At 36.6% G+C, this 27,789-nt stretch overlaps 1 protein-coding gene across 5 annotated transcripts in view; it reads right to left on the reverse strand.

The window, feature by feature from the left end:
• Positions 1-27,789, reverse strand: part of FXR1 (FMR1 autosomal homolog 1) — a 71,048-nt gene that overhangs the window by 21,016 nt on the left and 22,243 nt on the right. For all 5 annotated transcript variants that reach the window (XM_023187664.1, XM_023187662.1, XM_023187660.1 and 2 more), the window contains exons 3-10: positions 27,009-27,102; positions 15,768-15,839; positions 15,208-15,356; positions 14,894-14,987; positions 14,378-14,494; positions 12,272-12,442; positions 9,870-9,948; positions 5,802-5,911 (exon numbers count right to left, since the gene is read on the reverse strand). In XM_023187664.1, the coding sequence (XP_023043432.1) occupies positions 5,802-5,911; positions 9,870-9,948; positions 12,272-12,442; positions 14,378-14,494; positions 14,894-14,987; positions 15,208-15,356; positions 15,768-15,839; positions 27,009-27,102 (886 nt within the window). The remainder of the gene's footprint in view (positions 1-5,801; positions 5,912-9,869; positions 9,949-12,271; positions 12,443-14,377; positions 14,495-14,893; positions 14,988-15,207; positions 15,357-15,767; positions 15,840-27,008; positions 27,103-27,789) is intronic.

The following is a 27,789-nucleotide window of genomic DNA, read 5'->3' on the forward strand; positions in this document are numbered from 1 at the left end:
GCCATCAGAGAAATGCAAATCAAAACCACAATGAGATACCATCTCACACCAGTTAGAATGGCAATCATTAAAAAATCAGGAAACAATAGGTGTTGGAGAGGATGTGGAGAAATAGGAACACTTTTACACTGTTGGTGGGATTGTAAACTAGTTCAACCATTATGGAAAACAATATGGCGATTCCTCAAGGACCTAGAACTAGATGTACCATATGACCCAGCCATCCCACTACTGGGTATATACCCAAAGGATTATAAATTATGCTACTACAAAGACACATGCACACGTATGTTTATTGCGGCACTATTCACAATAGCAAAGACTTGGAATCAACCCAAATGTCCATCAGTGACAGACTGGATTAAGAAAATGTGGCACATATACACCATGGAATACTATGCAGCCATAAAAAAGGATGAGTTTGCGTCCTTTGTAGAGACATGGATGCAGCTGGAAACCATCATTCTTAGCAAATTATCACAAGAAGAGAAAACCAAACACCGCATGTTCTCACTCATAGGTGGGAACTGAACAATGAGCTCACTTGGACTCGGGAAGGGGAACATCACACACTGGGGCCTATCATGGGGAGGGGGGAGGGGGGAGGGATTGCATTGGGGAGTTATACCTGATATAAATGATGAATTGATGGGTGCTGACGAGTTGATGGGTGCAGCACACCAACATGGCACATGTATACATATGTAACCTGCACGTTATGCACATGTACCCTAGAACTTAAAGTATAATTTAAATAAATAAATAAATAAATAAATAAATAAATAAATAAACAATTTTCCTTCAAACTGGCTATGAACTTACAGGTTAGATACATCATCTCAGTAAGTATAGCTTTAAAGCATAATAAAGCACATTAGCCCACTTATCCCTACAGTATGTGCTCAGATAACAAAATCTTAAGTGTCTGTGTACTACAAGAGGTACTTCCTAATCACTAAAAGAAATATCGCCTCCAGAGCATAAATATTTACAGAATGTAAAATTAAAGGAATTATTAAGATATGTAGAGGTAAATCAAAGTATTAGGTCAGACTTGGTTTACTTTGCTGAATTTCTGAATAAGAAGGTTTTTAAAAAGTGGCAGAAGAGAGAAATACGATGGCACACTGTGAATTTTTCTTCTTTAAAGAAACATACTTCCAGCTTCTTAATGGCTGAGAAAAATGAGAGTAAAGCTTAACTCCCCCAATCAGTTTCCATGTCTCTCATTTTCTTCTTTTTATAGAATAGTTTCTAACAGTTACTTAAACAGAATGGCTTAGGGATTTTTGGTTCTAAATATGAAACTAAGCATGGCTTAAGACGTTTTAGTTCTATATATGACTCAATTATTTTCAAAGTAATTTTTAAGAGTAATCATTTTTAGATACAGTTGATTTAAAACTTAGGCAACAGGGCAAGTGCTAGGGATACAGCACAGCTATTACAGAGGTTCGCAGTGGCTGTGAAGAAGTCATTTCAACTATGAAAGTGTGAAACAAGGGAAACTAATTTAAGATTAGGTAAGGGCATTCAAAGTGAATAAAAAAGGGCCACCGTGGGATGGCAAGGACCTAAAAAAATCTTAAACATATAGCCTGTTTTCAGGTCTGTATTACGCATTTCATGTATTTTATTTCATGCTTTTAAAAATTAACTAAGAAATAGTATCCCAGTTTTACGGTTAACAAAATAACTTGCTGAACTCATAAAATTAGCAATTGAGCCAGGCAATTTCATCTAGTTACCTAATTCCAAATAACATCTATTTGTTAACTGCCAGGATCTTCTGCTAAGGTTTCTGTTCTAAAGATAATCAAAAATCTCAGAAAAAAAAATAAACATTCTCATAAAAAACTCATTGTACAGCATTAATGATATGATCAAAAAACAGGAATTTAAGGAGAAAGTGAATTATGCCATTCCAGGTGTGAAAAGTTAAGGGAATAAGAAAGAATATTGTTATGCGAAACAAATGTTAAAAATAAATAAAATTTTGCCAAATACATAGTCATTCCAGACAGATAACCTTCACGGAGTAAGAGAAAATACAATGCCTTGACCTTGAATGGGAAATGTTATCACCTTTAGTTACCACCAAAGAAAAGGAATGGTAAACTTTAAAGAGTAAATGATTACTAATGAATATTAGTTCATCTTTCTAAGTTACTTTGGAGAAACTTAAAAGTTATTTTTTTTAAATATTAAAAACTGATTATTTATATGTAATAGATAACACTGAGATAATCAGTTAGCACTAAGAAAAATCTGAATCCCTGTTCCTGACACCTTACACCAAACTGGAGCAAAAAGTTTATGCACTAAAAACCATCAACAATAAAAACAAGTGGAGATTAAGATCTCTGATCTAGGAACAGGAAAGACCTTGCCAAGCATGACAGAAAATCCAGTCATAAAGCAAAAGCCTAAAAAATCCAACAATATAAAACTTTTAAAATGCCTGCTCAGGATAAAAAGAAATCAAGTCAAAAGAAACAAGCAATGGTCTTATCACCCACTGACAATAAAGACAAAAAATACATAAAGGACAAAAAGGTGGTTACAGAAAAATAAAAAAAATGTCTTTTAAACATATAGAAAGATAAAGCGTACACTTACTGTAATGGTATTAACTAAAATTTAATAAAACTCTAGTATTGGCGAATATGTGGAAAACAGACCTATTTCCTACACTGGTGGTGGTGATGTGTGAGAAAGTAATTATCAAGCTCTAAAAACTTAAATACTATAAAACCTTTGATCTATTACATCCACTTCGAGGAATTTCCTCTCCAGTTATAGTTGGCAGAGTCACAGGGGATGTTGACTGTAGCATTGTTTTTAATGCAAAATAAAAGCATACAAAGGTAGTTTAAACAGGTTAAAGCCTAGCAGGCATGGAGAGGAAAGGAGAGACATGTACAAAGCACAGATACACATTTATTTCTGATATTATACCCATCTGTATTATTCTAACCTTTACGTAAACTTTAATAATTAAAAACTCAAACTTAATATTTTTAAGTTTAAATGTCTTAAAATATTTATCAAGTGCCCATTCCCATTCTCTTCAATTCATAGGGAAGTTCAGGTTTGACTTCCTGATTTCAAGGAGTTCATAACTGGTTTGGAGACATATACCAGAAAACAAAACATAAGTAAGACTGAAAGACTATCATTAAAAACCCAATCATAAAGACAATAATTGCTATAGTACAAATGCAGGAAAGGTCATCTCAGGCTAGGGAGAGATCACCAAAGTCTTCAGAGTAAACAAGTTATAGACTGAGTCTCTAACTTAAATTGCGAAATGGTGGCCCCCAATAAGCCAATAACAACCTTCAGATTTATTTTAGCATGCAGTGTTTTGAAAACTGAAAAATTCTGAATATTATAGGTTTCCTGCTTCTCAAAAAATATCATTGTAGCAACAAATAAGGCATGCATTCCCCATTAAGAAAGGCACTGTCCTTTCCATCCCTATCTTATACATTCCAACTTGCCTAATCACATAACTGCTTGACCTCTGTAAGCATTTACGTCTCTTAACCCTGGCATAGAAATGACAGTAACAGTGGCTAAAACTACAAACACAAGCAAGTACGGTAAATTCTTACTTATGAAGGAAACCGAGAAGAGTACACTTAACAAAACAGTAAATACCGAAAAGCAACTGGGAATAAATCAAGCTAAGAGAAGACATTAATATCCAGCTTAGAAATTCATAGTTGACCAATTTAATGGCCCTGGCCAATAAATATTATGATTTTTCAGACCAATTGTTAGGCACTGGTTGTATGCCAAATGCTTCACCATTCATCTTACCGTTAGTTATACTAAGCATTAACGAAAACAATGATGACAATAATAATGGCATAAAGACCATCAGTTTTAATCCTTATATAAGCCATCTTAAAATAATGCTAAATGGGGCAGGAGTACTTATGAAGAATAAGTTATGCAAGATTTGCACTTTTTAATGCAGTGTAGAATGAAATCACTGAAAACAGCATTCCAAGCGACAAGTATTCATCTGTATGATACTTATGATATTTGTTTTCCTCATTCATTCTTAGTATATTCACCTCCACATTCTAATTAAAAGGAATAAAGGAAGTGGCTATCTTTGATATCTTTACAACACTAAATACTTGGCTGGGCTAAATATATAGTTTTCTCTCTTTTTTAAAAGACTGATCCTCTATCCAACAGGTTAACAAACTCCCCATACAATACTCTATTGTGCAAAGCTCAAGAAGTTGTGAGTGTACTGCTTTCTGAGAGATAATTTTGTGAAAAATCCTTGTCTTATATTCAGGAACATAAAGCTTAAGTATACAGAGTTGATCACTAAAGCCATCAACGTGAGATCCTTAAAATGATGTAAAAGGAGCAAAGAACAAAATTAGGGACAAAATATCAACATGTGGGAAGAAAGAAGACGAAAAATTTTAGAAAGCTACAACCAGAATAGCAACATACAAGCATAAGGGCATTTCAATTAAGAAATAGTCAATACTTTCAGATTCTATAGCAACGTAAAAACATAATGGGATTTCAATTAAGAAATGGTCAAGGCCAGGCACGGTGGCTTATGCCTGTAATCCCAGCACTTTGGGAGGCAGAGGCAGACGGATCACGAGGTCAAAAGATTGAGACCATCCTGGCCAACCTTGTGAAACCCCATCTCTACTAAAAGTGCAAAAATTAACTGGGGGTGGTGGTGCACACCTGTAGTCCCAGCTACTCAGGAAGCTGAAGCAGGAGAATCAATTGAACCAGAGAGGCAGAGGTTGCAGTGAGCCAAGAACGTGCCACTGCACTCCAGCCTGGTGACAGAGTGAGACTCTGTCTCCACAAAAAAAAAAAAAAAAAAGAAAAGAAAAAAGAAATGGTCAATACTTTCAGATTCTACAGCAATGTAAAAGCGTAAAATGATTTCAATTAAGAAATAGTCAATACTTTCAGATTGTATAAAACAGTTAAGGAGAGTACAATCAACAATTCCTTTGCCAGCACAGTTCACAATGGCAAAGATATTGAACCAACCTAAGTGCCCATCAACCAATGAGTGGATACAAAAAAACTGTGGTATATACACACCATGGAATATTACTCAGCCATAAAAAGGAAGGAAATAATGTCTTTTGCAGCAACTTGGATGGAGGCCATTATCTAAGTGAAGTAACTCAGGAATGGAAAACCAAATATCGTATGTTCTCACTTCTAAGTGGGAGCTTAGCTATGAGGATGCAAAGGCAAAAGAATGCTATAATGGACTCTGGAGACTCAGCGGGGAGGAAGTTTGCGAGGGGGATGAGGGATAAAAGACTACATATTGGATACAGTGTACACTGCTCAGGTGATAGGTGCACTGCTCAGGTGATAGGTGCACTAAAATCTCAGAAATCACCACTGAAGAACCTTCACCATGTAACCAGAAACCACCTGTACCCCAAAAACTATTGAAATTTAAAAAAAAAACCCTTTGGGAGTATCAAGTTCTACAGCTTTACACTCTACGTATAAAAAATAACTGTTAAGATTATCAAATAGAAATCTGTATATCAAAACTGACTTTTTTTACTGAAGTACTATCAAAACAACTAAGAACAAGGCCCACACAGTAGAAAATGACTTCTTTTTTAAGTGTATGAAATACTGTTATAAAAACATAATTTTAAAAAAAGAAAGAAAAACCCTCTGTATCAGATAAAACAGACAAAATGTTTACAACTATCAAGTTGGACAAAAAAAAGGACATTTTAAAGAGGGAAAGAAATTACATTTTAAATACTTACGTCTTCTCTGGGTAATTTATTTTCATTGTCCCCTTCAATTCTTACTCGAACCACACCAGATTTGTCCACTATTTCTTGAATAACTTTGCCATTTTTTCCAATTACTTTTCCTTTAGTAAGAGAAAACAAATGTAATGGTAAGCTAAAAATAAATTCTGCTATTCTTTCAGTGTCAGCCCAAATTATTTGTAACTTGCTACTAAATTATAATCATCAAGTGAAGGTCCCATCTTTTTACTTTCAATTAACTCACCCTATAGACTACCAAGAAATTTTACCCTTGGTCTGAAACTTAATCCTCTTTCAGCATGCCTAAGGTTACTAACTGGGACTGACAAACAGCGCTCACGTGTAAGAAATTTTCAAAATCTAGACTTTTAAAATATGCTTATATCATGTTCATATTTTTTAAACATCCATTTCAAAACCTTGGATATATAAAGGCAAAGAGAAAATTATTTTCATTTGGCATTAATCATTATCACTTTATTAATTCACATAAGTAACAAATTCATCAATCTTGCTTTTATTTTCAAGTTTCTATCTGTAAAAGAGATTTCTATGACTTGAAGATAACTTTAGAATGAATATTTACATGTATTACATTTTACACCAAGAAGTTTTTCAAGTACTTCACAGCTATATAAAAAATAACATAAAGCATGCACATGATATGCTGTCTTGCTAAGTATAAAATACTGTAAAATAACGTAAAATTCAAATATTTAACTTTTCTACACTTACAAGTCTGTCAAACAGCAGTTATTGAGTATATTAACAAAGGGATCAAAAGGCTCTCTTTCCCTAAAGGACTATCTAAAGATCAGCATATACTCACATAAATAACAAAGCAACACTTAGTTGTGTACCTATTAACAAGTACTATTCAAGTAACTTTCAGCATATGGAACAGATGTACCCCTTAGTGAACAGCAACAGCATATTTGTTATCAAGTCCACATCCTCAACTTTTTAAATCACTTTTCACAAAAACTTAAACTTTGGTTGAAGGGGTTAAAACGGCAGATTGTCCTATTGCATGCCTGAACAGTTTCCATTAAAGAATGAATAAGAACAATGACAACAGTAGACTGGTCAATACAATAAAAGGACTATAATAGGTTTTTCTCTCTTGTATTCCTACTCTCAAGCCTCCTTCCCCATTAATAACCCTAAATTTAAAAGCAGTAGCAATTGAACAGGTTTAAAAAAAAAAAAAGTAGGGCAGGGAATTCACATGACGTGTATCTTCTCTGAGCAGCCCTAGCAGCAGCACATAAAAGCAACCTTCATTGTTAACACAGTGAAGCTCAAGCAGCAACTCCATCCTTGACCCTGCTAAAAACAAGCAAATGTCTTTCGAAAAACAAAGATTAGGTTGATACACCATATTCCTCCCCCAGAACTTTTGCCACTTCCTTCTTGTGAACTATACCAGTTTTGAGTGATCATCCATCACCCTTCTGGGGTCCTTGGCAGGAACCTACCTGCAAGTTTTATTTAGTCCCACCAGAGACCGTCAATATTTTATATGATCATTTCCATAGTTTAAATTCCAGACCATATTGACAAACTGAAGCAGACCTGCAGTATAAATTGAGCACTGAATATAAATGCTGAAGGGACAGAGAGAAGTGATTAAGGAACGCTTCTGGAGGTGAAAGGTTTTGAACCATTTTCAAATCAATGTTCAGATATTTTTCCCTTTGATTTGGGAGGGGTGGGAATGGTCATCTTAGAACTCTCAGAACACGAATGTATAAGGTAATCAATCCTCTCTGGAACTTACCTACCAAGTGTTCTCATTCCCTTTTATTCCTCAGTTCTCTTTTTCTTTCATTTGGACTAAAAACGTACTATTTTTCAAAAGACTGCTTCATCCATAAAACATTATGGAGGCAAACATTGTACTTTTACACATGACAACCAACAGAAATTCTTGTACTAAGTTCCTGAGTATTTCACCAATGTGTAATAGTTACTGCTATTGTGTATTTCCTAAACAGCACACAACCCATATCACCAAAGCCAGCATAGACAGGATACAGGAAAAGAGACAACAGGTACTCACCACTTCACTGAATAAAGAGAACAGAGAACTACAAATATACCCAATTTTCTTATTTTTGAAATATTAGAAACTTTTACTCACAACACCTACCACAACTCTCTAAGACCAAGGCTATCTTTTATAACTGATAGACTTGGATCGAAAAGAAACCTGGCTCCCTTTCACAAACCCACTGCCAAATCATTTTTACAAGTGAGGAAACCTTAGTTAAATTAAAGTTACACTCTGTACAGCCGCTACCACAATGTTAGTACTCACAGATGTCAATAATTATGATTTTTTAAAAGGGCAACCTTTTCAAAAGCAGCTTATCAAAGGTGATTTCATTTGATAGTGATAAACATTTGATAACATTGTGCACCTTACCTATGTATAATTATACAACATTCTTCAAGTTGATATTGAATTTTAACATCTCTTCTTTCCAAAGGTTCAGTCTATAGTGAACAATGGTATACCAAGAACTAATAAAGTAGAGCTTACACAATTGGCAGTAATGTCATACCTATCCAAATGTTTGAGCAGAACTGAAAGGCTTTTTACACCCGGGCGCGGTGGATCATGCCTGTAACCCCAGCACTTTGGGAGGCCGAGGTGGGCGGATCACAAGATCAGGAGCAGGAGTTCAAGACCAGCCTGGCCAATATGGTGAAACCACATCTCTACTAAAAATACAAAAATTAGCCACGCGTGGTGGCAGGCACCTCCAGTCCCAGCTACTCGGGAGGCTGAGGCAGGAGAATCGCTTGAACCCAGGAGGCAGAGGTTGCAGTGAGCCAAGAGTGCGTCACTGCAACTGCACTCCAGCCTGGGTGACAAAGCAAGACTCCATCTCAAAAAAAAAAAAAAAAGCTTTTTTCATAAATATACTAACAGTTAAATTCCAAGAAACAAATTCCTGTGTTTTAAACTACTTTTCCTGAATATACTACTTATTAATGGCCAAAAAAAAAAATCCTTTTAGAATGGAAGTTTTTTTTTTTTTTTAATTTTTCTATTAATGTTCGTTTTACACAATTTAACAAATAGAACGTCTGTGGCTAAACATCATTTCCTAAAGGCAGAATAAGCCACATTCTATAAATGGAACCCAAGAAGCTGAAAGTATTTCCTTAGCGTCAAAAAAAAAAAAATTATGAGAGATAATAGACAACAAAAACTCACCCCTCTCCTAGTAAACTTCACTACATTATCTTGATGCTTCTTTTTATATTAAATGTTTAGAGAGTCAATTTTTAGTATAGTCACTGTGTACTTAACACATAACCAAAGCCTTCCCAATTGCCTCAAATAGCAAAAAGACAGACAGCACAGATGTAGGGCATATTAATAACAGAGCTATAAATGAACTCACTCCAACCTATAATGCTCATTTAACCGTAACTTCAAATGCAAATTCTTGTCACTTAACTATAATCCATGGGTACAACAGTTTGAACAACGGTGTTAAATAATTAACAGTGAAACCACCCCTCATATTATCATCCTTCTCTCCTGCCCACAAGTTCTTACCTTATTATTCTATGCCTTGTGACAACCTACTATTCAGGACCTACTGTGTAGAAGTTTATTACCCTATTGTTAGTTCACTGTTACTTTTCTTCCGCACTAAACAAAACAAATACAACAAATACCTTCTCAAAAAGTACTATCATCATTTTGATGAATATATATCAATGATAAAAAGAAAGTAAAGGAGTGAGAATTAGGAAAGATCCCAAGGGATGAGAAGGCTGATGAAAAACTGTAATGACAAACTGTTATAAAAACCCTGGGCCTTATTAGTGGGTCATCCTGTACAGAAGAAACATCTTTACTTTTTAACATATAACAATAACAAGTTACACAAAATGTTATCACCAAAAAAAGAATTATTGCTATCTAAATAAATCTACACATAAGTGGAATAAGGTTATCAGACTACAAGACCAGTTTTCAATTAAGTCGCTATATGTAACTAATGTTTAACTTATTTAACATTTAGTAAAAGTACCTACCAACGAGATTCCTAGGAACCTGAATAAAATCCTCCACAAATTCCAAGAAACCTCTAGCCTTTTTTACAGCATCAGCACTCTGTAGATGAGGGGAAAAGTAAAAATGAAATCCTGTTTCAATCTTGAAGCAACCCATAATCCAAAACAAAAAGATGAGAAAAGAGAAAATTCTGAATGATTATATTCTACTAAAAGATTATGCTCATTCCACTGGTGAGAGATTTCAGGTGAAGTGATTCACAAAGTACTTAAGAAAAAAATCATTTTTAAAAATCCCAAATCAGTCAGTACTATTAAAACCAAAAATAAAATAACATCTCTAAAATCTTTAAGCTGCTGAGAAATTTAGTGTCAGAGTTTAAATTACACAGCTGCTGAACAGCCAAAACTTTAACCCAATCCTAAATATACTAGTCTATACTCCCAGGTTGAAATTCGCATGTTAAATGTTAACAATACAAATTGTTCAAATTGTCTGAATTATTTTATTTATTCTCAAAATCAGGTGTATGACTTAAAAAGCTATTTTTGCAGAGATGCATTTTTTAAAAGTACCCACTGGTAAGATTATCAAAATTCCTAATTTCTAATGAGTACAATTTTAAACGACTAGAGGTTTGAGAGTAAGTCTCTACATGGACTTTTTACTTCTCAAAAGTCATTTTCATTTGTAACGTTTGTTCTTTAATAACCACAGATAAGGCCAGATGTGGTGGGCTCACACCTATAATCCCAGCACTTTGTTTGGGAGGCCAATGTAGGAGGATCATTTAAGGTCAAGAGTTTAAGACTACCCTGGGCAACACAGGAAACCTCTATCTCTACAAAATATATAGATACATATTTAAATTAGCCCAGCATGGCGGCACATGCCTATAGTCCTAGCTACTCAAGAGGCTGAGGCCAGAGGATGGTGTGAGCCCAGGAGTCTGAGGCTGCAGTGAGCTATGATCACGCCACTACACTCCAGCCTGAGCAATAGAGTAGATCCTGTCTCTAAAAAATTTTAAAAAGCAAGTAATTTTTTAAATTTTAAAACCACAGCTCAAATTATTGTGTGCACACTCTATGTGATATACAGTATGCAATCAACATTTTGTATAATGTATCCAATCTTTAAGAACTATATTAAGGTAAGCACTATTATTATTTTATAATGAGAACACTTATACAAGGAAGCAAAGTAACACACTCCAAGCCTACTCAAAGTGGCCTATTTAAAGTGAATTCCAACCCAGGCGGTATAGCTCCAAAGCCCGTCTTTTTTTTTCTCTCCTCCTTCTTCTCAACAAGACAGAACCTTGCTCTGTCACTCAGGCTAGAGGACAATGACGATCACAGGTCACTGCAACCTCTCAGTCCTGGGCTCAAGTGATCTTCCTGCTTCAGCCTCCAAAATTGCTGGGGTTACAGACATGAGCCACAGTGCTTGGCTGCCTTAATTACTATGTTATACTGTCTACTTTTAAAGGTTTCGAAATTAAAAGTAAAGCCTCTAGTTAGCTTTACTATGTGAAAGAAGCTGTTCATAAGAGCTATGTATGAAAAGTTAAGACACAAAACTGTCATTCAAAAAAAACTCCAGGCCAGGCACAGTGGCTCATGCCTACAGTCCCGGCACTTTGGGAGGCTGAGGCAGGCGGAGTGCTTGAGCTCAGGAGTTCCAGACCAGCCTGTGCAACACGGCAAAACCTTGTTTCTTAAAAAAAAAAAAAAAAAAAAAAAAAATCCAGTTACTCAAATTTGAAGGATGGTCTCAATTTACATACATAAAAATACAGATAAGGTGCGTGTATATGTATACATATAAATTTATATATATTTTTTTAAACTCTACGTTGCCCTGGCTGGATTCAAACTCATGGGCTCAAGCAATCCTCCTGCCTCAGATTCCCAAGTAGCTGGGAATGCAAATGTGTGCCACTGCACCTGGCTGAATAACTTTTTAAAAATAACTTACTAATTTTCTTCCCCTGCAAACGTCATGATTAACCAGTGACGAAGCATTATACAAATTCGAGTTCTAGAAAAGCTATGCTAATATATGCCATTTACTCCTGCCAGTGCCTGGCACACAGTAAACATACAAAAAAAAACAAAAAACAGTTGGACAGATTATTTGTTATGGGTATAAAACTGAAGTAGATTCCGAAGCAGTTAAGAAACTTCAATTAAAAAAACTACACATTTAATTACTTAGTAAATCTTTCACTCCCCTCAATACAAAGTTAACTTCAATTCAGCTGCATAAGTAATGACTACTAGGCTGACTGATGCTAATTGAATAAATTCTACCTCAAAAATGTTTCACTGGGAAACTGGAATTTCAGATAAAAATATAATCAAACAATAGATGGTTAATACATTATAGTAAAGGCCAAGGCAGGAGAAAGAGAACTTACCTCTCCATAGATTCTAAATGTTCCAGTATCTTCATCTAGCTCAATGGCGGTAACTCCAGGAACCTTCCTAGCTTGCTGAATGTTACTACCATGTGTTCCTATTGCCAGGCCCATTAAATCTTCTCTCACAACAAATTCCTCATGAAAAGCTGCTGCAAGTTGTTTTGTACACTAATAAAAAAGGAAAATTAGTATTATAAAAGATCAAAATACAAAATGGCTTTTCTGTATGTTTTTTTTTTTCAGACAGGGTCTCACTCTGTCACCAAGGCTAGCATGCAGTGGCATGATCATGGCTCACTGCCACTTCCATCTCCTGGGCTCAATCGTCCCACTTCAGCCTCCTGAATAGTTGGAAATACAGGCACGTACCAGTGAGCCCAGCTAATTTTTTATGTTTTTATTTTTTGAAGACGAGCTCTATGTTACCCAGGCTGGTCTCGAACTCTTTGGCTAAAGCAATCCTCCCACTTCAGCCTCCCAAAGTGATGGGATTATAGGCATGAGCCACCACACGTGGCCACAAAGTGTTTTATTGCACATCCATGTTCATAGCATTATTTACGATAGTCAAGAGGTGAAAGCAACCCAAATCCACAGATCAATCAAAGAACACAATGTCGTATATACATTCTGCCTTAAAAAGAAAATTGACACATGCTACACAGATGAACCTTGATGCTAAGTAAAATACGTCAGAAACAAAAAAGACTAAAATGATTTTACTTACATGAGGTATCTAAAATAGTCAAATTTATAGCAACAGAAAATAGAATGATGGTTGCCAGGGACTGGGGAAAGGGGAAAATGAGCAGCTGTCTAAAGGGTACAGATTTTCAGTTTTACAATATGAGAAGCCCCGAAGATTGATTAATAATGTAAACATACTTAATACTAAGCGTACACTTAAAAATGGTTAAGATGCTAAGTTTCATATGCACTTTACCACAGTGTAAAGAAAAACACGAGAAGAAAAAAGCACCGAAAACCCACATAAAGAAAAAAAAAAAAAAACGCAGTCTCTTAATAAAGGAAACTCATATAATGTCATAAAATGAATGGGGAAAAGAAATTGTTTTATTCGTCTATTAGGCTAAAAGACTTTTCCAGATACAGACAGATTTGTTCACATATCCCTTGTTCAGAACTTTTAAATTAATGAGAACACTTACAAATTTGTCCTAAGGATAATAAACATATCTCAATTTCTCTAAGACAACACAATGTGCGCACGCACACGTGTTCATCTACATCTAGAAAGTGTGAGTGAGTGGAAGAACAAGTATCCTAACAGTGTAGCAGAGAAGAACAGGACACAACATAGTACCTTAGGATAAGACAGAAATATAATGATAAGCTTCATATTTTAATACTACATGTCACATGATACCCCACTCCTAGTCCTCCTCTCCTCTCACACAAGAGTTGTTACAGTGAACTAGTTACTGATGAAAGGTATAATGACTGACAGACGACAAGGCAGTTGAAAAAAATAAAAAGGATAAATACAAAGTAAAGAACTAGCAATACAGTCTACTGAGTATCTCTAGTTTCTTCGCTCTTTGGCACCTGTCATCTAAGTCCTATCAACAAGTCAACAGGCATTTAGCAAAGGAAAGGCTATGTTTGATACAAGGCAAAATGGAAAAGCAAAAAAGTAATTCTTCTACAGACATGACAACTCCAAATAGTTATGAAACAGAGGTCCTAGGCTGCCTTCATTTGAAGCAAGGAACTTGAAAAATATAAAATATAAAACTAAATGGGGGCCAGGCTCGGTGGCTCATGCCTGTAATCCCAGCACTTTGAAAAGCTGAGGCGGGCAACCACTTGAGGTCAGGAGTTCGAGACCAGCCTGGCCAACATGGCAAAACCCCATCTCTACTAAAACACAAAACTTAGCTGGACTTGGTGGGGCACACTTGCAATCCCAGCTACATGGCGGCTGAGGCAGCAGAACTGCTTGAACCTGGGAGGCGGAGGTTGCAGTAAGCCAAGATTGCACCACTACACTCTAGCCTGGGCAGCAGAGCCAGAATCTGTCTCCAAAAACAAACAAAAACTAAATGGGACACAGAAAACTCTTTTGTAAGTAAACCCACTTACTTCTAAATGCTTAGTGGCCTCTTCATTTCTGGACATAAGCATCAACTTCGTACGAATACTTCGCAAATGCATGTCACTTAAGATGTTTACTCTCTTCACAGTTGCTTCACTGGCAGACTATAAACAAACAAGCTAATTACTCAAAATTTTAATCATTCTTCCAAATAGCACAAACACCATCTTCTATACAAAGCCTTCCTTGCTTCTCATCTACTACACTTCTTTCACCTAACACTACTCTGAGTAATCACAGTTTCCTTTCTGAATTCCTGTATTATTTAGATCTGCTATTCAGAATATGCTTGATTTGGGAAAAATCCAGAATCTCACACATAAGAATTTTATGATGTTAAGAATGTAATTAACATTTTATAGCTGCAAAATTTTTCTCCCACACTATATTAAGAAATTCACTACACACTAAGTTGACCTTAGCTTTTCTCTTTTGAAATATCTAATTATAAAATCTGTGCAATACCCATTAATAAGCTACCTTATAATATGGTATTATCTTACCAGTATCATTAGCTGTGTTGTTTCTGGATGGTAAAAAATTCTGCATGCTCCTACTGCTTTCTTAAAATCTTTATGTGCATTTTCATTAGCACACCTAGAGAGAAATTAATTCATGTGTAAGACCTCAATAACAGATTAAATTCAGAGGAGTTATAATACAAAGTCAGTGTTTCATTTTGACATCCCCCACTAAAACCTTTGTTCATTAAGATGATTCTCCATCACAAGGTTTTGATTGGGCATTAGGGAAAACGTTTTGTAGGACTGAAAAACCTTAATTCACAGAACATTCAATAGTAAATAAAATTACTCACGCCTCTCTCAAATCCTCAGGAACATCCACTGTGCATTTAAAGAAGGTGTTTTTTTTGACAGTTTTATTTTGATTGACAGGCCGAAGTCGTTCGAATGTGACTATTTCATTGTAAGTAGCGTCACAAGCAGCATATTCAATGACATAAAACTAAAAGACATCAAAATACTTTAAAAATCCCATCTGAACAAAAATAATGAAGTTTAAATGAAGTTCTAATTACCTTGCTCAGCTTAACCAATGGACCCTCCTCCCTATGTGGCATAAATACGAAGCACAGCTTAGCTACATCAATCTGATTTGCCTAAACTAGATTACAGGTTCTTACAAGCATGAACCTTGGTGGTCCTTACATGCTTGAGGTGTACCTCTGGAGAGCAGCTTTGGTGTTAGCCAATACAGAACACAAACAGAAATTAATGCTACCGGAAATGTCTGATCAACTATTTCTCAGGTAGGCTTTCAGAAATAAAACTAACAGTTGAAGTAACATTTACAAAAACCAAACACTGAGGTAATTCCTTAGAAACCAGTCACAAAGCAAGTGTGAAGATTACTTACTTCTCCTTTCATCATCCGAACTTTAGCCAACCACCATCCACATGGCTCTTGGTCATTTGCTCTTGAATATACCTGAGAAGAAAAAAAAAATGCCTATATCCATTCATCCCAAAAGATTTCAATGCTGTAAATAATGACTTTTTATTAATGCCCAATCCCATCAAACTTAAAAATCAAAAATGCTATTTTATTTAAATTGGTATATTAAATGCAATTTAATGAAAGTGATATGTACATTTAAATTTACTACTCAAAAATAAAACTACACTTTTTTGGGCAATTTAGCTTCTTGGAAATTAATTCCACATTCATGAGGTTTACTAAATATAAGTATTATTTTAAAGAAATGCTCTTACAAAGGAGTTTTAAAGAATGTAAAACACAGGTCTTCCTGTTTCTGTCAACATTGTTAATATTAAAACTTGTTCTCAGAAAGTGATTAACCTAATTTTTAAATTCCATCGAGGATATGACATTTAGATCCCTTGCTGAAGAACCTAATCAAATGTACTAAAAAAAATCGTTTAACTGAAAAAAAAAAACTACACACATTCAGTCCATCTAGCAGAATACATTAAGTATCTTACAAAACTCCTATCCAGGCTGGGCACAGTGGCTTACGTCTGAAATCCCAGCACTTTGGGAGGCCAAGGTGGGTGGATAACTTGAGGTCAGGAGTTCGAGATCAGGCTGACCAACATGGTAAACCTGTCTCTACTAAAATACAAAAATTAGCCAGGCATGGTGGCAGGTGCCTGTAATCTCATCTACTTGGGAGGCTGAGGCAGGAGAATCACTTGAGGCAGGATAATCACATCCAGGGTGCAGAGGATGCAGTGAGCAGAGATCATGCCATTGCACTCCGGCCTAGGCAACTAGAGCGAGACTCCATCTCCAAAACAAAACAAAAACTATCCACAAAAAAACAAGTCTTATATTCTTTATGTCTATAAATATCAGTTTTATTAACACAATAGGTCACAGAAGCTTTTACTTGGATTAGAGTTACTTCTTATGATACAGCAAAGCTTCTTTAATGTAATATATTTTCAATACAGAGAAAGGTAGAAAAGTTGTTTCTGAGAAGAAACAACTAAAAACCAATAAAAACCAAGATTGACTGCCTTTGCAGAGATGACCAAAGAATCCTATCAGTGGATGTTAACAGCCTTCTGGGAGATAAATGCAAACAACTAAAAACAAAGACTTTTTTAACCTGTAGCTTCTATCAGGATGATTTGAGAGTAATCTTGGAAGTGGTAGGAATACTGGAACTGGAAATGAATAAAACCAAAACCTACTAATGAACTTTACTGTACACCATGATTAGAAAAAAAGCTATGAGAAAAACCTGTAAGTCCAATTCACCAATCAGGGTCCATTAAACTCAGTTTTAGTTTTTCCATTTCTTTTATAAACAGATCTAACTATTCAAAGGGATATCTCATGACTTATATTCTTCCTTAGACATATTCCAAAAAACAAGAAAGTTTAGCACTAGAATAAAACTCACCCTTATACTGTAATTATTATATGTATCCACTGGGCCCTTTTATAAATGTAAGGTAGAATCTAGTGATCTTATTTTTCCTATATCTTGAAACACTTTACTATTTCATCAACATTCATCAGTTATTCTCAGCTATGCTTTAAATAAAGACTAACATGGAACAGAGGAATGATTGCATCACCTAGAGGATGCAACAGTGAAATAAATTGTTAATGTTCACACAGTTTCCTTACTGCATAGCCCATGGTATCATATCTCTTTCAAAACAGTTCAAAAGATCAAAAACACCATCCTTGTAGTCTGCTTTTAGCTACCGTTGATCAGCTGATAATTATGAATTTATTTTTCACTCATAACTGCAAAGAGAAAAAAAATTTACAGAGGAAGGCCTTTCTAATTAGTAGAGGTATCAGACAACAGATGCAAAGAGACAGCAGCACTCTAGGTTCTACTGATAAATGTGAAATTATCTTACAAAGCAAAGTCTCAGACTATGAAGTCTTCAGATGGTGACATCTTAGATGAATATTCTCAAACAATGTATTACTAAGAAGAGGGAAGGACAATGTGCATTCTCATCCAGTTAATGACACAACTGAGACTGCAAAATCCTCCAACCAGAACCCAGATCATCCTGGTTTGCTAAAAGGGTATTAGACAGTATTCTTCCATCTTTTAAGATGTTTGTGGTCAGGCGCAGTGGCTTACACCTGTAATCCCAGCACTTTGTGGGGCCAAGCGGGTGGACTGCTTGAGCTCCGGAATTCAAGATCAGCCTGGACAACATGATGAAACCCCGTTTCTACCAAAAATACAAAATAAATTAGCCAGGTGTGGTAGAGCACACCTGTGGTCCCACCTACATGGAAGGTTAAGGTGGGAGGATTGCTGGAGCCTGGGAAGTTGAGACTGCAGTGAGGAAAGATTGTGCCACTACACTCAAGCCTGGTGACAGAATGAGACCTTGTTCCAAAAAAAACAAGGTAAAATAAAAATTGAAGATAAAATCTTAAGAAACGTTTGTGTGCCGAAATGTACTTCGTAAGTGGAAACGTCAAAAGCAGATGTGCATACAAAGGTTAACTAGAAAAAAAAAAAGACAATGAAATGCAAAATAGATGAGTCAATCCAATTGACTAAAAATACCAAAATTACAGCAGAGATGGCTATCCCTTCCTCAACAGAATGAGATGCCACTAAAAGTTCCAAAGTATTCAAGGACTGCATTCTGATGATCTAACTGTAAGAACAACCAGAATAAGCTAGAACTTATTAGACATATATTTTAAATCTGCTACCAATATTTATAAGATTGGTATGTTCTAGGTTCATGTGTAACAGTGAGCAGTTAGTTACATTTAGAGAACTGCATTCATTGTAGATACATATATCATCAAAATCTGGAAAATATGAAAAAGTTGGATTTGCTATGTTTAAACTCTTATTAAAATGTCTAATAAGGCCATGCGTGGTGGCTCATGCCCATAATCCCAGTACTCTGGGAGGCTGAGGTGGGCAGATCACTTTGGCTCCAGAGTTCGAGTCCAGCCTGGATGACATGGAGAAACACCACCACTATGCAAAGTACAAAAATTAGCCAGGCATGGTGGCATGTGCCTGTAATCTCAGCTACTTGGGGGCCTGGGGTGGGGTGGAAGGATCACTTGAGCCCAGGAGGTCAAGGCTGCAAAGAGTTGTGTTTGCTCCACTATACTCCAGCATGGAGTCAACAATGGCCTTAAAAAAAGTCTAATAATGGCTGGGCACAGTGACTCATGTCTGTAATCCCAGCACTTTTGGAGGCTGAGGCAGGAGGACTGCTTGAGCCCAGAAGTTTGAGACCAGTCTGGGCAACATAGGAAGATCCCATCTCTATAAAAAAAAATTTTTTTTTTAATTAGCCACGTGTGGTTGGTGCATGCCTCTAGTCCCAGCTACTTCGGAGGCTGAGGAAGGAGGATCACTTGAGACTGGCAGGTTAAGGCTGCTGTGAGCCATGATCATGCCACTATGCTATAAATTGGGTGACAGAGCAAGACCCTGTCTCAAAAAAAAGAATAAGGTCTACTAATGACCTTACTACCCTTTAATTATTTCTACTACAAAATTATGTGGTAAATGATCAGTGATGACTGTTTTCCCAAGTATACTGAGGGTTACAAAAAGAATATCCTAACAACTAAAAGAAGGTGCCCATTCAAATAACTATCTCAGAGAGGCAGCTCAAATATCTCGTTAATCTGTGGGTACATCAAGTCTGATTCGCTAAAAATGTTGTATCTTAAAACTACCTAACTCCCTTATTCTATTTTCACCAAAGCATAACCATCCATGAATCTAGCTTCCTAAATAAACCATTTTCAACTGCCTAGAGTCTTTTCTCACTGAACAATGAAATATTTTAAACTTAATATCCATTTCTATAAGCTTCATTAATAACTTCACTCCTGAAAGACCAAGTTACTCTCATCAAGTGACTAAACATAAATTCCTGAGCCTGAATCAAAACACTACAAATTTGGCCGTACAGCCCACACCTGTAATCCCAGCATTCTGGGAGGCTGAGACTGGTGGATTACATGAGGTCAGGAGTTTAGACCAACCTGGCCAACATGGCAAAACCCTGTCTTACTAAAAGTACAAAAATTAGCTGCGCATGGTGGTGGGCGGGCATCCATAATCCCAGCTACTCAGGAGGCTGAGGCAAGAGAATCATCTGAACTTGGGAGAGGAACCAAGATCACACCACTGCCCTCCAGCCTGGGTGATAGAACAAGACTCCTTCTAAAACAAACAAACAAAAAAAGAGCCGGGCACAGGCACAGTGGCTCACACCTGTAATCCCAGCACTTTGGGAGGCCAAGGCGGGTGAATCACCTGAGATCAGGAGTTCGAGACCAGCCTGACCAATATGGTGAAACTCCATCTCTACTAGCCGGGCATGGTGGCGGGTGCCTGTAATCCCAGCTACTCAGGAGCCTGAGGCAGGAGAATCACTTTAACCTAGGAGGCAGAGGTTGCAGTGAGCCGAGATCACGCCACTGCACTCCAGCCTGGTCAACAGAGCAAGACTCTGTCTCAAAACAAAACAAAACAAAACAAAAGAAAACCAAAAAAAACTGTTATTAATTTGGATCCACTTTAGTGCTATGGATCAAATCATACCCTATACAAAACGAAGAGTATATCTCCCACAACATCACTTTAATAAGCCAGCATTAAAACTGTGCTCTAGTGTATTACATCCTAAACATTAATTACTGAATTGATTTACAAATATGTCATTGAATAAGAGCACCCCATAAAAATTCCCTTTCTTCAGATTTGACTTAACTCTGCAAACTATTTCACAGGAACAATTCACACTCTGAAAAAATGGCCCACACACTGCTCTAACATACTAAAATCCAGGAGACTGTGGAGTGACCATGATGAGAAGCCTAAAAATACGTTACACTCATTTTAATCACTATCATTTTATGGAGTGCAGGACGAAATAAATAAGAAGAATCAAATTCCAAAAGCCTATTTCAGAATTCTTTCCACCAAATGATCCCAAGTCATACTCTGTTTAAAAAAAAAAAAAAAAAAAAACTAAACTCAAGTAAACAACTGTAAGTGAATTAAATGTAATTACAATCTGGATCCTAAAGTCATCAATTTTTCATTGAAGTTCATAATGTTCAACCTATGTCTTTCAAGTAGCCAAATTAAGAATAAGTATCAAAGACAGAGAATTTTTACCAGTCTTCAATAAATTAACTATATTTCCATTTTTCCAAAGAAATTTTCTAAATATTATTTACTATTAAACTAAATAATCAATCATAAGGACTCATTTTCAACATGTGAAATACATTTACTGAGTACTGCTATTATGTATCTGCCATTTTGTATTATTACATTTTAAGAAAACGCACATTAGAAAAGTTTAACATCTGGAATGAACATATGTGATTTCTCTACCTAAATAATAGTATTATCTCATTCACCTTTAAGGCTGATACTTTAACAAATCAGTTTCCTACCAACTTTCTTTACTGAATCAAGTCCTAGAAACCCACTCCGCAAGACAAAAACAAGTAACCAAGACTATGTTCGTCTCTCCTTTATGTGTGAGTATGTCCTAAGCAGTAAGACTAACAATGGTCTTGGTATCTTGGTATGATGAGAAAAACTACGTCCAAATACAGACAGCTAAAAACTTCAGACTGGCCAAAAGAATCAAACTTAAAACTTTTTAAAAAACAGAATAAATAATCCACGTATATCTTTTACATAAATAAAATACTAAATTAGGCTGGGCATGGTAGCACACGCCTGTAATCCTACCACTTTGGGAGGCTGAGGTGGGCGACTGCTTGAGCCCAAGAGTTCAAGACCCACTTGGGCACCATGGCAAAACCTCATCTCTAAAAAAAAACACAAAAGCGGCCGGGCGCGGTGGCTCAAGCCTGTAATCCCAGCACTTTGGGAGGCCGAGACGGGCGGATCACGAGGTCAGGAGATCGAGACCATCCTGGCTAACACGGTGAACAACCGTCTCTACTAAAAAATACAAAAAAATTAGCCGGGCATGGTGGCGGGTGCCTGTAGTCCCAGCTGCTCAGGAGGCTGAGGCAGGAGAATGGCGTGAACCTGGGAGGCGGAGCTTGCAGTGAGCCGAGATCCAGCCACTGCACTCCAGCCTGGGCGACAGAGCATGACTCCGTCTCAAAAAAAAAAAAAAAAAAAATTAGCCCAGCATGGTGGCACATGCCTATGATCCCAGCTACTTGAGAAGCTGAGGCAAGGAAGATCCCTTAAGCCCAGGAGGTCAAGGCTATAGTGAGCCATGATGGCACCACTGTACTCCAGCCTGGGTGACAGAGTAAGATCCTGTCTCAAAAAAATAAAATTTGGAAGAAAAAAAAAAAAAAAAAACCTAAAAAGTTGTAAATGAGTGTCTTACCTCAGATAATTTTTATTCTCTTTTTTAATCCAATTTCTCTCAAGGCGCCTATCCCAACATTTTAATATAATATATAGATATATAACCATAATGCCTGACAATTCGCCATATGACTAGAAAAGGAAAGGCATATGCCACAAGAACAAAAACTTGTCATTTCCTATTTTAACAATGAATACTAAACCAGAAAATCTCACAGTTCAAAAACAGGTTTTTAAAATTTCAAATATGCTAAATGCAAGGAAGAAACCTTATAAAAAACGTTATCAGGGCTGGGCGTGGTGGCTCAAGCCTGTAATCCCAGCACTTTGGGAGGCTGAGGCAGGTGGATCACCTGAGGTCAGGAGTTAGAGACCAGCCTGACCAATATGGAGAAAACCTGTCTCTACTAAAAATACAAAATTAGCCAGGTGTGGTGGCACATGCCTGTAATCCCAGCTACTAAGTAGGCTGAGGCAGGAGAACCACTTGAACCCAGGAGGCGGAGGTTGCGCTGAGCCGAGATGGTGCCATTTGCACTACAGCCTGGACAACAATAGTGAAACTCCATCTCCCCCCGACAAAAAAAAAAAAAAAGAAAAAGAAAACCGGTTATCAGCTTAGATGTCAGGTTTACCTCTGCTATTTTGCATAATCCCAGAAAAATTTTAAGAAGAAGTGTTTATTGACCAAAAAATTACATTTCATAACTAAGGCGATCAGATATGAAGCAACCTAAAAGGATTCCCCACCCCCACGCCCCCCATATAAGGGAAAAATAATGCAGGGAAGCAGATGTAAAAAAACATAATTCAAAAATGTAAAAGTAAGCCTGCACAGTGTCTCACGTCTATTATGTCAGCACTTTGGGAGGCCAAAGCGGGTATTCACTTGAGGCCAGAAGTTCGAGACCAGCCTGGCCAACATCACAAAAGTCCACCTCTACTAAAAATAAAAAAAATTAGCTGGGCATGGTGGCGTGCGCCTGTTAATTCCAGCTACTCAGGGGCCGAGGCACGAGAATCACTTAAACTCGGGAGGTGGAGGTTGCAGTGAACCAAGATTGTGCCACTGCACTCCAGCCTGAGCAACTTAGTGAGACACCATCTCAAAAAATTAAAAATAAAAAATGAAATTGCCTGAGGAAAAAAAACATAAAAAGATAACAACTCAGATCCGGGCACGGTGGCTCACACCTGTAATCCCAGCACTTTGGGAGGCCAAGGCGGGAGGATCACCTGAGGTAGAGAGTTCGAGATCAGCCTGACCAACATGGAGAAATCCCGTCGCTACCAAAAATACAAAATCAGCCAAGTGTAATGGCGCACGCCTGTAATCCTAGCTACTAGGGAGGCTGAGGCAGGAGAATCGCTTAAACCCAGCAGGCAGAGGTTGTGGTGAGCCGAGATCGCGCCACTGCACTCCAGCCTGGGCAAAAAAAGCAAAACTCTGTCTCAAAAATAAAAATAAAGATAAAACTCAGCCACAAAATGCAAGGATTTCCTACCCCAAAAACTATACAAACAAAAAAATAGACAATTTACAGAACAAGGGGTTAAGAGCCAATAAACTAATTTAAGTGATGTTCCCATATTATGATTAAGGAAATGAGAATTCAGGAGACATCAGCTTCCATCCACCAAGTTTACAAAACTGTACATATGAACAATATAATACGGTCACTCAATGTTTCATATGAAAAAGATACCTCCAGGGTTAATAAAATTATAAAGTGGTAATTCCAAAGACATTTCTGGAGGATGAAACGGTACATTTTAATACTTTTAAAAATGTATATATCATGCCTTTTGATTCTGCAATTTAACCTCATAGGAACTATACTACTACCAGATTTGCATAAGAATATTAACTTCAATTCTCGCATTGTTTTCTTTAGCTAACAGCAAAACATTTGGTAATTTCAATGTCTTTTAATTTGATATATCCACACCAAATAATTTTGAGGTGGTTACAAAAAATGAGGTAAATTTAAATGACAAGAAAATGTTTGCTGTCCTAATTAAGTGAATACAAAAGTCAAAAATATATAACTTAATCCCAATTTTTTTTCAACTTAAATATGTCCTTTATACATGCAAACAAAAAAACTCACAAGAGAATCAACTCTGATAAATGAGATTTAAGTTAGGGTGGGTGGACAAGTACACCTACATTAAGATGGAAGGTTCACTTTGTACTTTATGTAATTTTTTACCATTTCATTTTTTACATTAAGCTTTATTACTTTAAATTTAAAGGAGGAAAGGCGGCTTTCGAAACATTACCTGGGAAAGCACTAACTCAGAGTTTCTAAACACTCTAGGTAATATGGATAAATCCTTAATAAACGGTGACCAAAAAAACCAAAATCCTATGGGTGGCAAGATTTTTTTCCTTATATGAGTTTTCCTTTTTCCTTATACGAATTTTCAAATTTTTCAGAAGTGAAAAAAAAAATCACATCTTAATTTCAGATGACTTACAAAATTCTAGAGAGCAAATGTGACCAGAGCTGAATCATAAAACATTACGTGAAATTTAAAAAAAAAAAAAAACTAGATTCAATTTCTAAATCACTCAATGTCTACATCAATGTCTTCCTCACAGAGGCAGAGGCAGACCACAGGGGTGAGCCAGACACTGTTCAGAACAGAGCAGGACGCTCCTGGACAGGAATGGAAAAAGTACACTGTAACAACACCCTCAGCACCCCACCAAGAGTAGTTTTCCCTTTAATCTGAGACTCCACACTACCAATTTTAAGTGTCTAAACAACAAAAAAGTATGAGAAGCATTACTCTCAAAACTGACTGCCACACATTTCTAAGTCTAGAACATGTCCAAACCTACATCATTCCCTTCTGGGCCTAACTTTTGCTTACTCTTTGCTTACTCAAAATCCAAAAAACACTGTACCAGAAATTTCGAAAAATGAAAACTAATCAAGCCTCTTTATTCTCACAGAAAACTATTAGAAAAAGATACAAAATTGAGAAAAACATTTTCAATAAAATCTGAAGTCCAAATGAACACAGTAATCTGCAGCATCACCGCCATATATAGCACCCACCAAGGACCCCACTTTACACTTCTTGATTTGCAGCAGTCATTTCACCACTTTGTTTCCTCGTGTCTCCCCCCGATTCCACCAGTAACATTTTCCTCAAGAACGCTAATACACAGAGATAGTTACAGGTATCCTTACAAAAAGTTATTTAACTTATTGCCATTCTGCCTGGATTTTAATTATTTGCACTAAGTTCACTGTGTACTATTTTGCTTTTACTAAAGCAAAGTATAAACTATGTCAGGGTGCCATGAGCCAAGTCCCTCATGAATAAGTAAAGCACTCACTTTACTCACTCTTTTATCTTTGACTTCCACCAAAGTGGGTACGCTAAGTTAAGGTTGTCAGGGATTGAAGTGCTGCAATTTTTGACTTCCTAGCTTATTATCCGTATTAATGAGAGCTCAAAGAAAATTTATCATTAAAAAATCAGGCCATGTGTGGTGGCTCACACCTGTAATCCCACAACTTTGGGAGGCCGAGGTGGGTGATCACCTGAGGTCAGGAGTTCAAGACCAGCCTGGCCAACAAGGTGAAACCCTGTCTCTACTACAAGTAAAAAAAATTAGCTGGGCATGGTGCTGGGTACCTGTAATTCCAGATACTCAGAAGACTGAGGCAGAAGAACTGCTTGAACATGGGAAGCGGAGGTTGGAGTGAGCTGAGATCGTTCCACTGAACTCCGGCTTGGGCAACAGAGTGAGACTCCATCTCAAACAAAATAAAACTGGCAGATAACTAAATCACTTGCAAAGTGCTTAGTACAGAATATGTACATTTAAAATGTTTGTAAATGGCTAGGCACAGTACCTCACACCTGTAATCCCAGCACTTTGAGGGGACAAAGCGGGCAGATCACCTGAGGTCAGGAGTTCGAGAACCAGTCTGCCCAACATTGTGAAACCCCGTCTCTACTAACAATACAAAACTTAGCCAGGCATGGTGATGCACGCCTGTAGTTCCAGCTATTCAGGAGGCTGAGGCAGATGAATCGCTTGAACCTGGCAGGCAGAGGTTGCAGTGAGCCAAGATGACGACATTGCACTGCAGCCTGGAAGACAACAGGGAAACTCCATCTCAAAAAAATAAGGGCTGGGGGTGGTGGCTCACGCCTGTAATCCCATCATTTTGGGATGCTGAGACAAGCCTGAAAGAACATGCACAACATGAACAGTGTTTGATTCATCTGTGAGCTGTGATTTTTCTTTCCCTCCGTTTTTTTTTTTTTTTTTTGCTTTTCTGTACTTTTAAATTTTTCCTCAGACATTTCTAGAATATTCTAGAAGGTAGAAAGCTAGTTACAATATTTCACAGTTACATATTAAATCTGTTAATGATCACTATAGTAAAAGAATAACTATCAACACCTCATAAAGACACCCAGGCAGTTGTAAGACAAATTATTCAAAGTAATTAGTAAAAAGAAGGAAAAGGGTAACACCATAGTGCACACAGTTCTATGCTAGGTTCTTTTAAAAATGCAAATACCCTATCATCCATGACTTCCAAATTATAATGATAAATTTAAAGTCTACACAGCTAAAAATGGGACAGGTGAGACCGATTCTAGCTCCAAAACTCAAGCACTGCTAATACACAGCCATTACCACCAATAGAAAGAATAGAGAAAAGGAATCAGATTTATCCTCCATCAACTAAGTTAATTTTCCTAAAAGAATATTTATTTAAATCAAAAAACAGACACCACAAGAAAACAAACTTAAAAATACATACCTCTACTTCATCTCCTTCACTAATTTCTTTTTTTATATCAGGTGGTGGTGGTAATCTGACTTCATTAAATGGAACCTGGCGTTCTGGTTGCCAACTGAAGGATTAGAAAAGGTGTATTAACAATTTAAAAATATACAGTCTACACCTGGTGTTGCATATTTTCAAGTTAGTTTATCATTTAGCTTTCCCTAAAGAGAAGAAAAACAATTCATACTATTAATAATTTCCCAAGTAGTTACTGAAGTAGAACAGATTTTGTATGACTCTTAATGAAATTCATAATTAACAAAATTGTTAACAATTGTACATTACCTCCCAAAGTACTCATCCTAAGAGCAGTACACACATTCTCCCAAATTACTCATCGTAAGAGCAGTACATACATTATTCTGCAAATGAAATAAGCTAAGTTCACAGTGATGACTAACTTTGATTCAAAATGTCGAATCGACACAGCTGCCCAATAAATAGTAGTGATACCAACTTATTTCAAATAGTTTCACAACTACATGACCTATCAATAAAGGAAACACAATTTCATAGATTAGAAAACAATATAAACTGTTTAACTCTTTTTAGTATACATGTTCACAGAAATACAGAAAATTATCAGCAATTATTTTGAACAGCTGAATTACAAAAGATTTCGTTTTCTCATTCCATTTATCTTTCCTACAGTGGATACATACATTATAATTAGAACCTACAAAAAGCTTACTTTTAACTCTGTAGCAAATATTAATGTATTAAACCAATTTAGTAGTTAACTGACATTTTTTAT

Source organism: Piliocolobus tephrosceles, chromosome 2 (assembly GCF_002776525.5).
Source record: "Piliocolobus tephrosceles isolate RC106 chromosome 2, ASM277652v3, whole genome shotgun sequence".
In the NCBI taxonomy this organism is placed as follows: Eukaryota; Metazoa; Chordata; class Mammalia; order Primates; family Cercopithecidae; genus Piliocolobus; species Piliocolobus tephrosceles.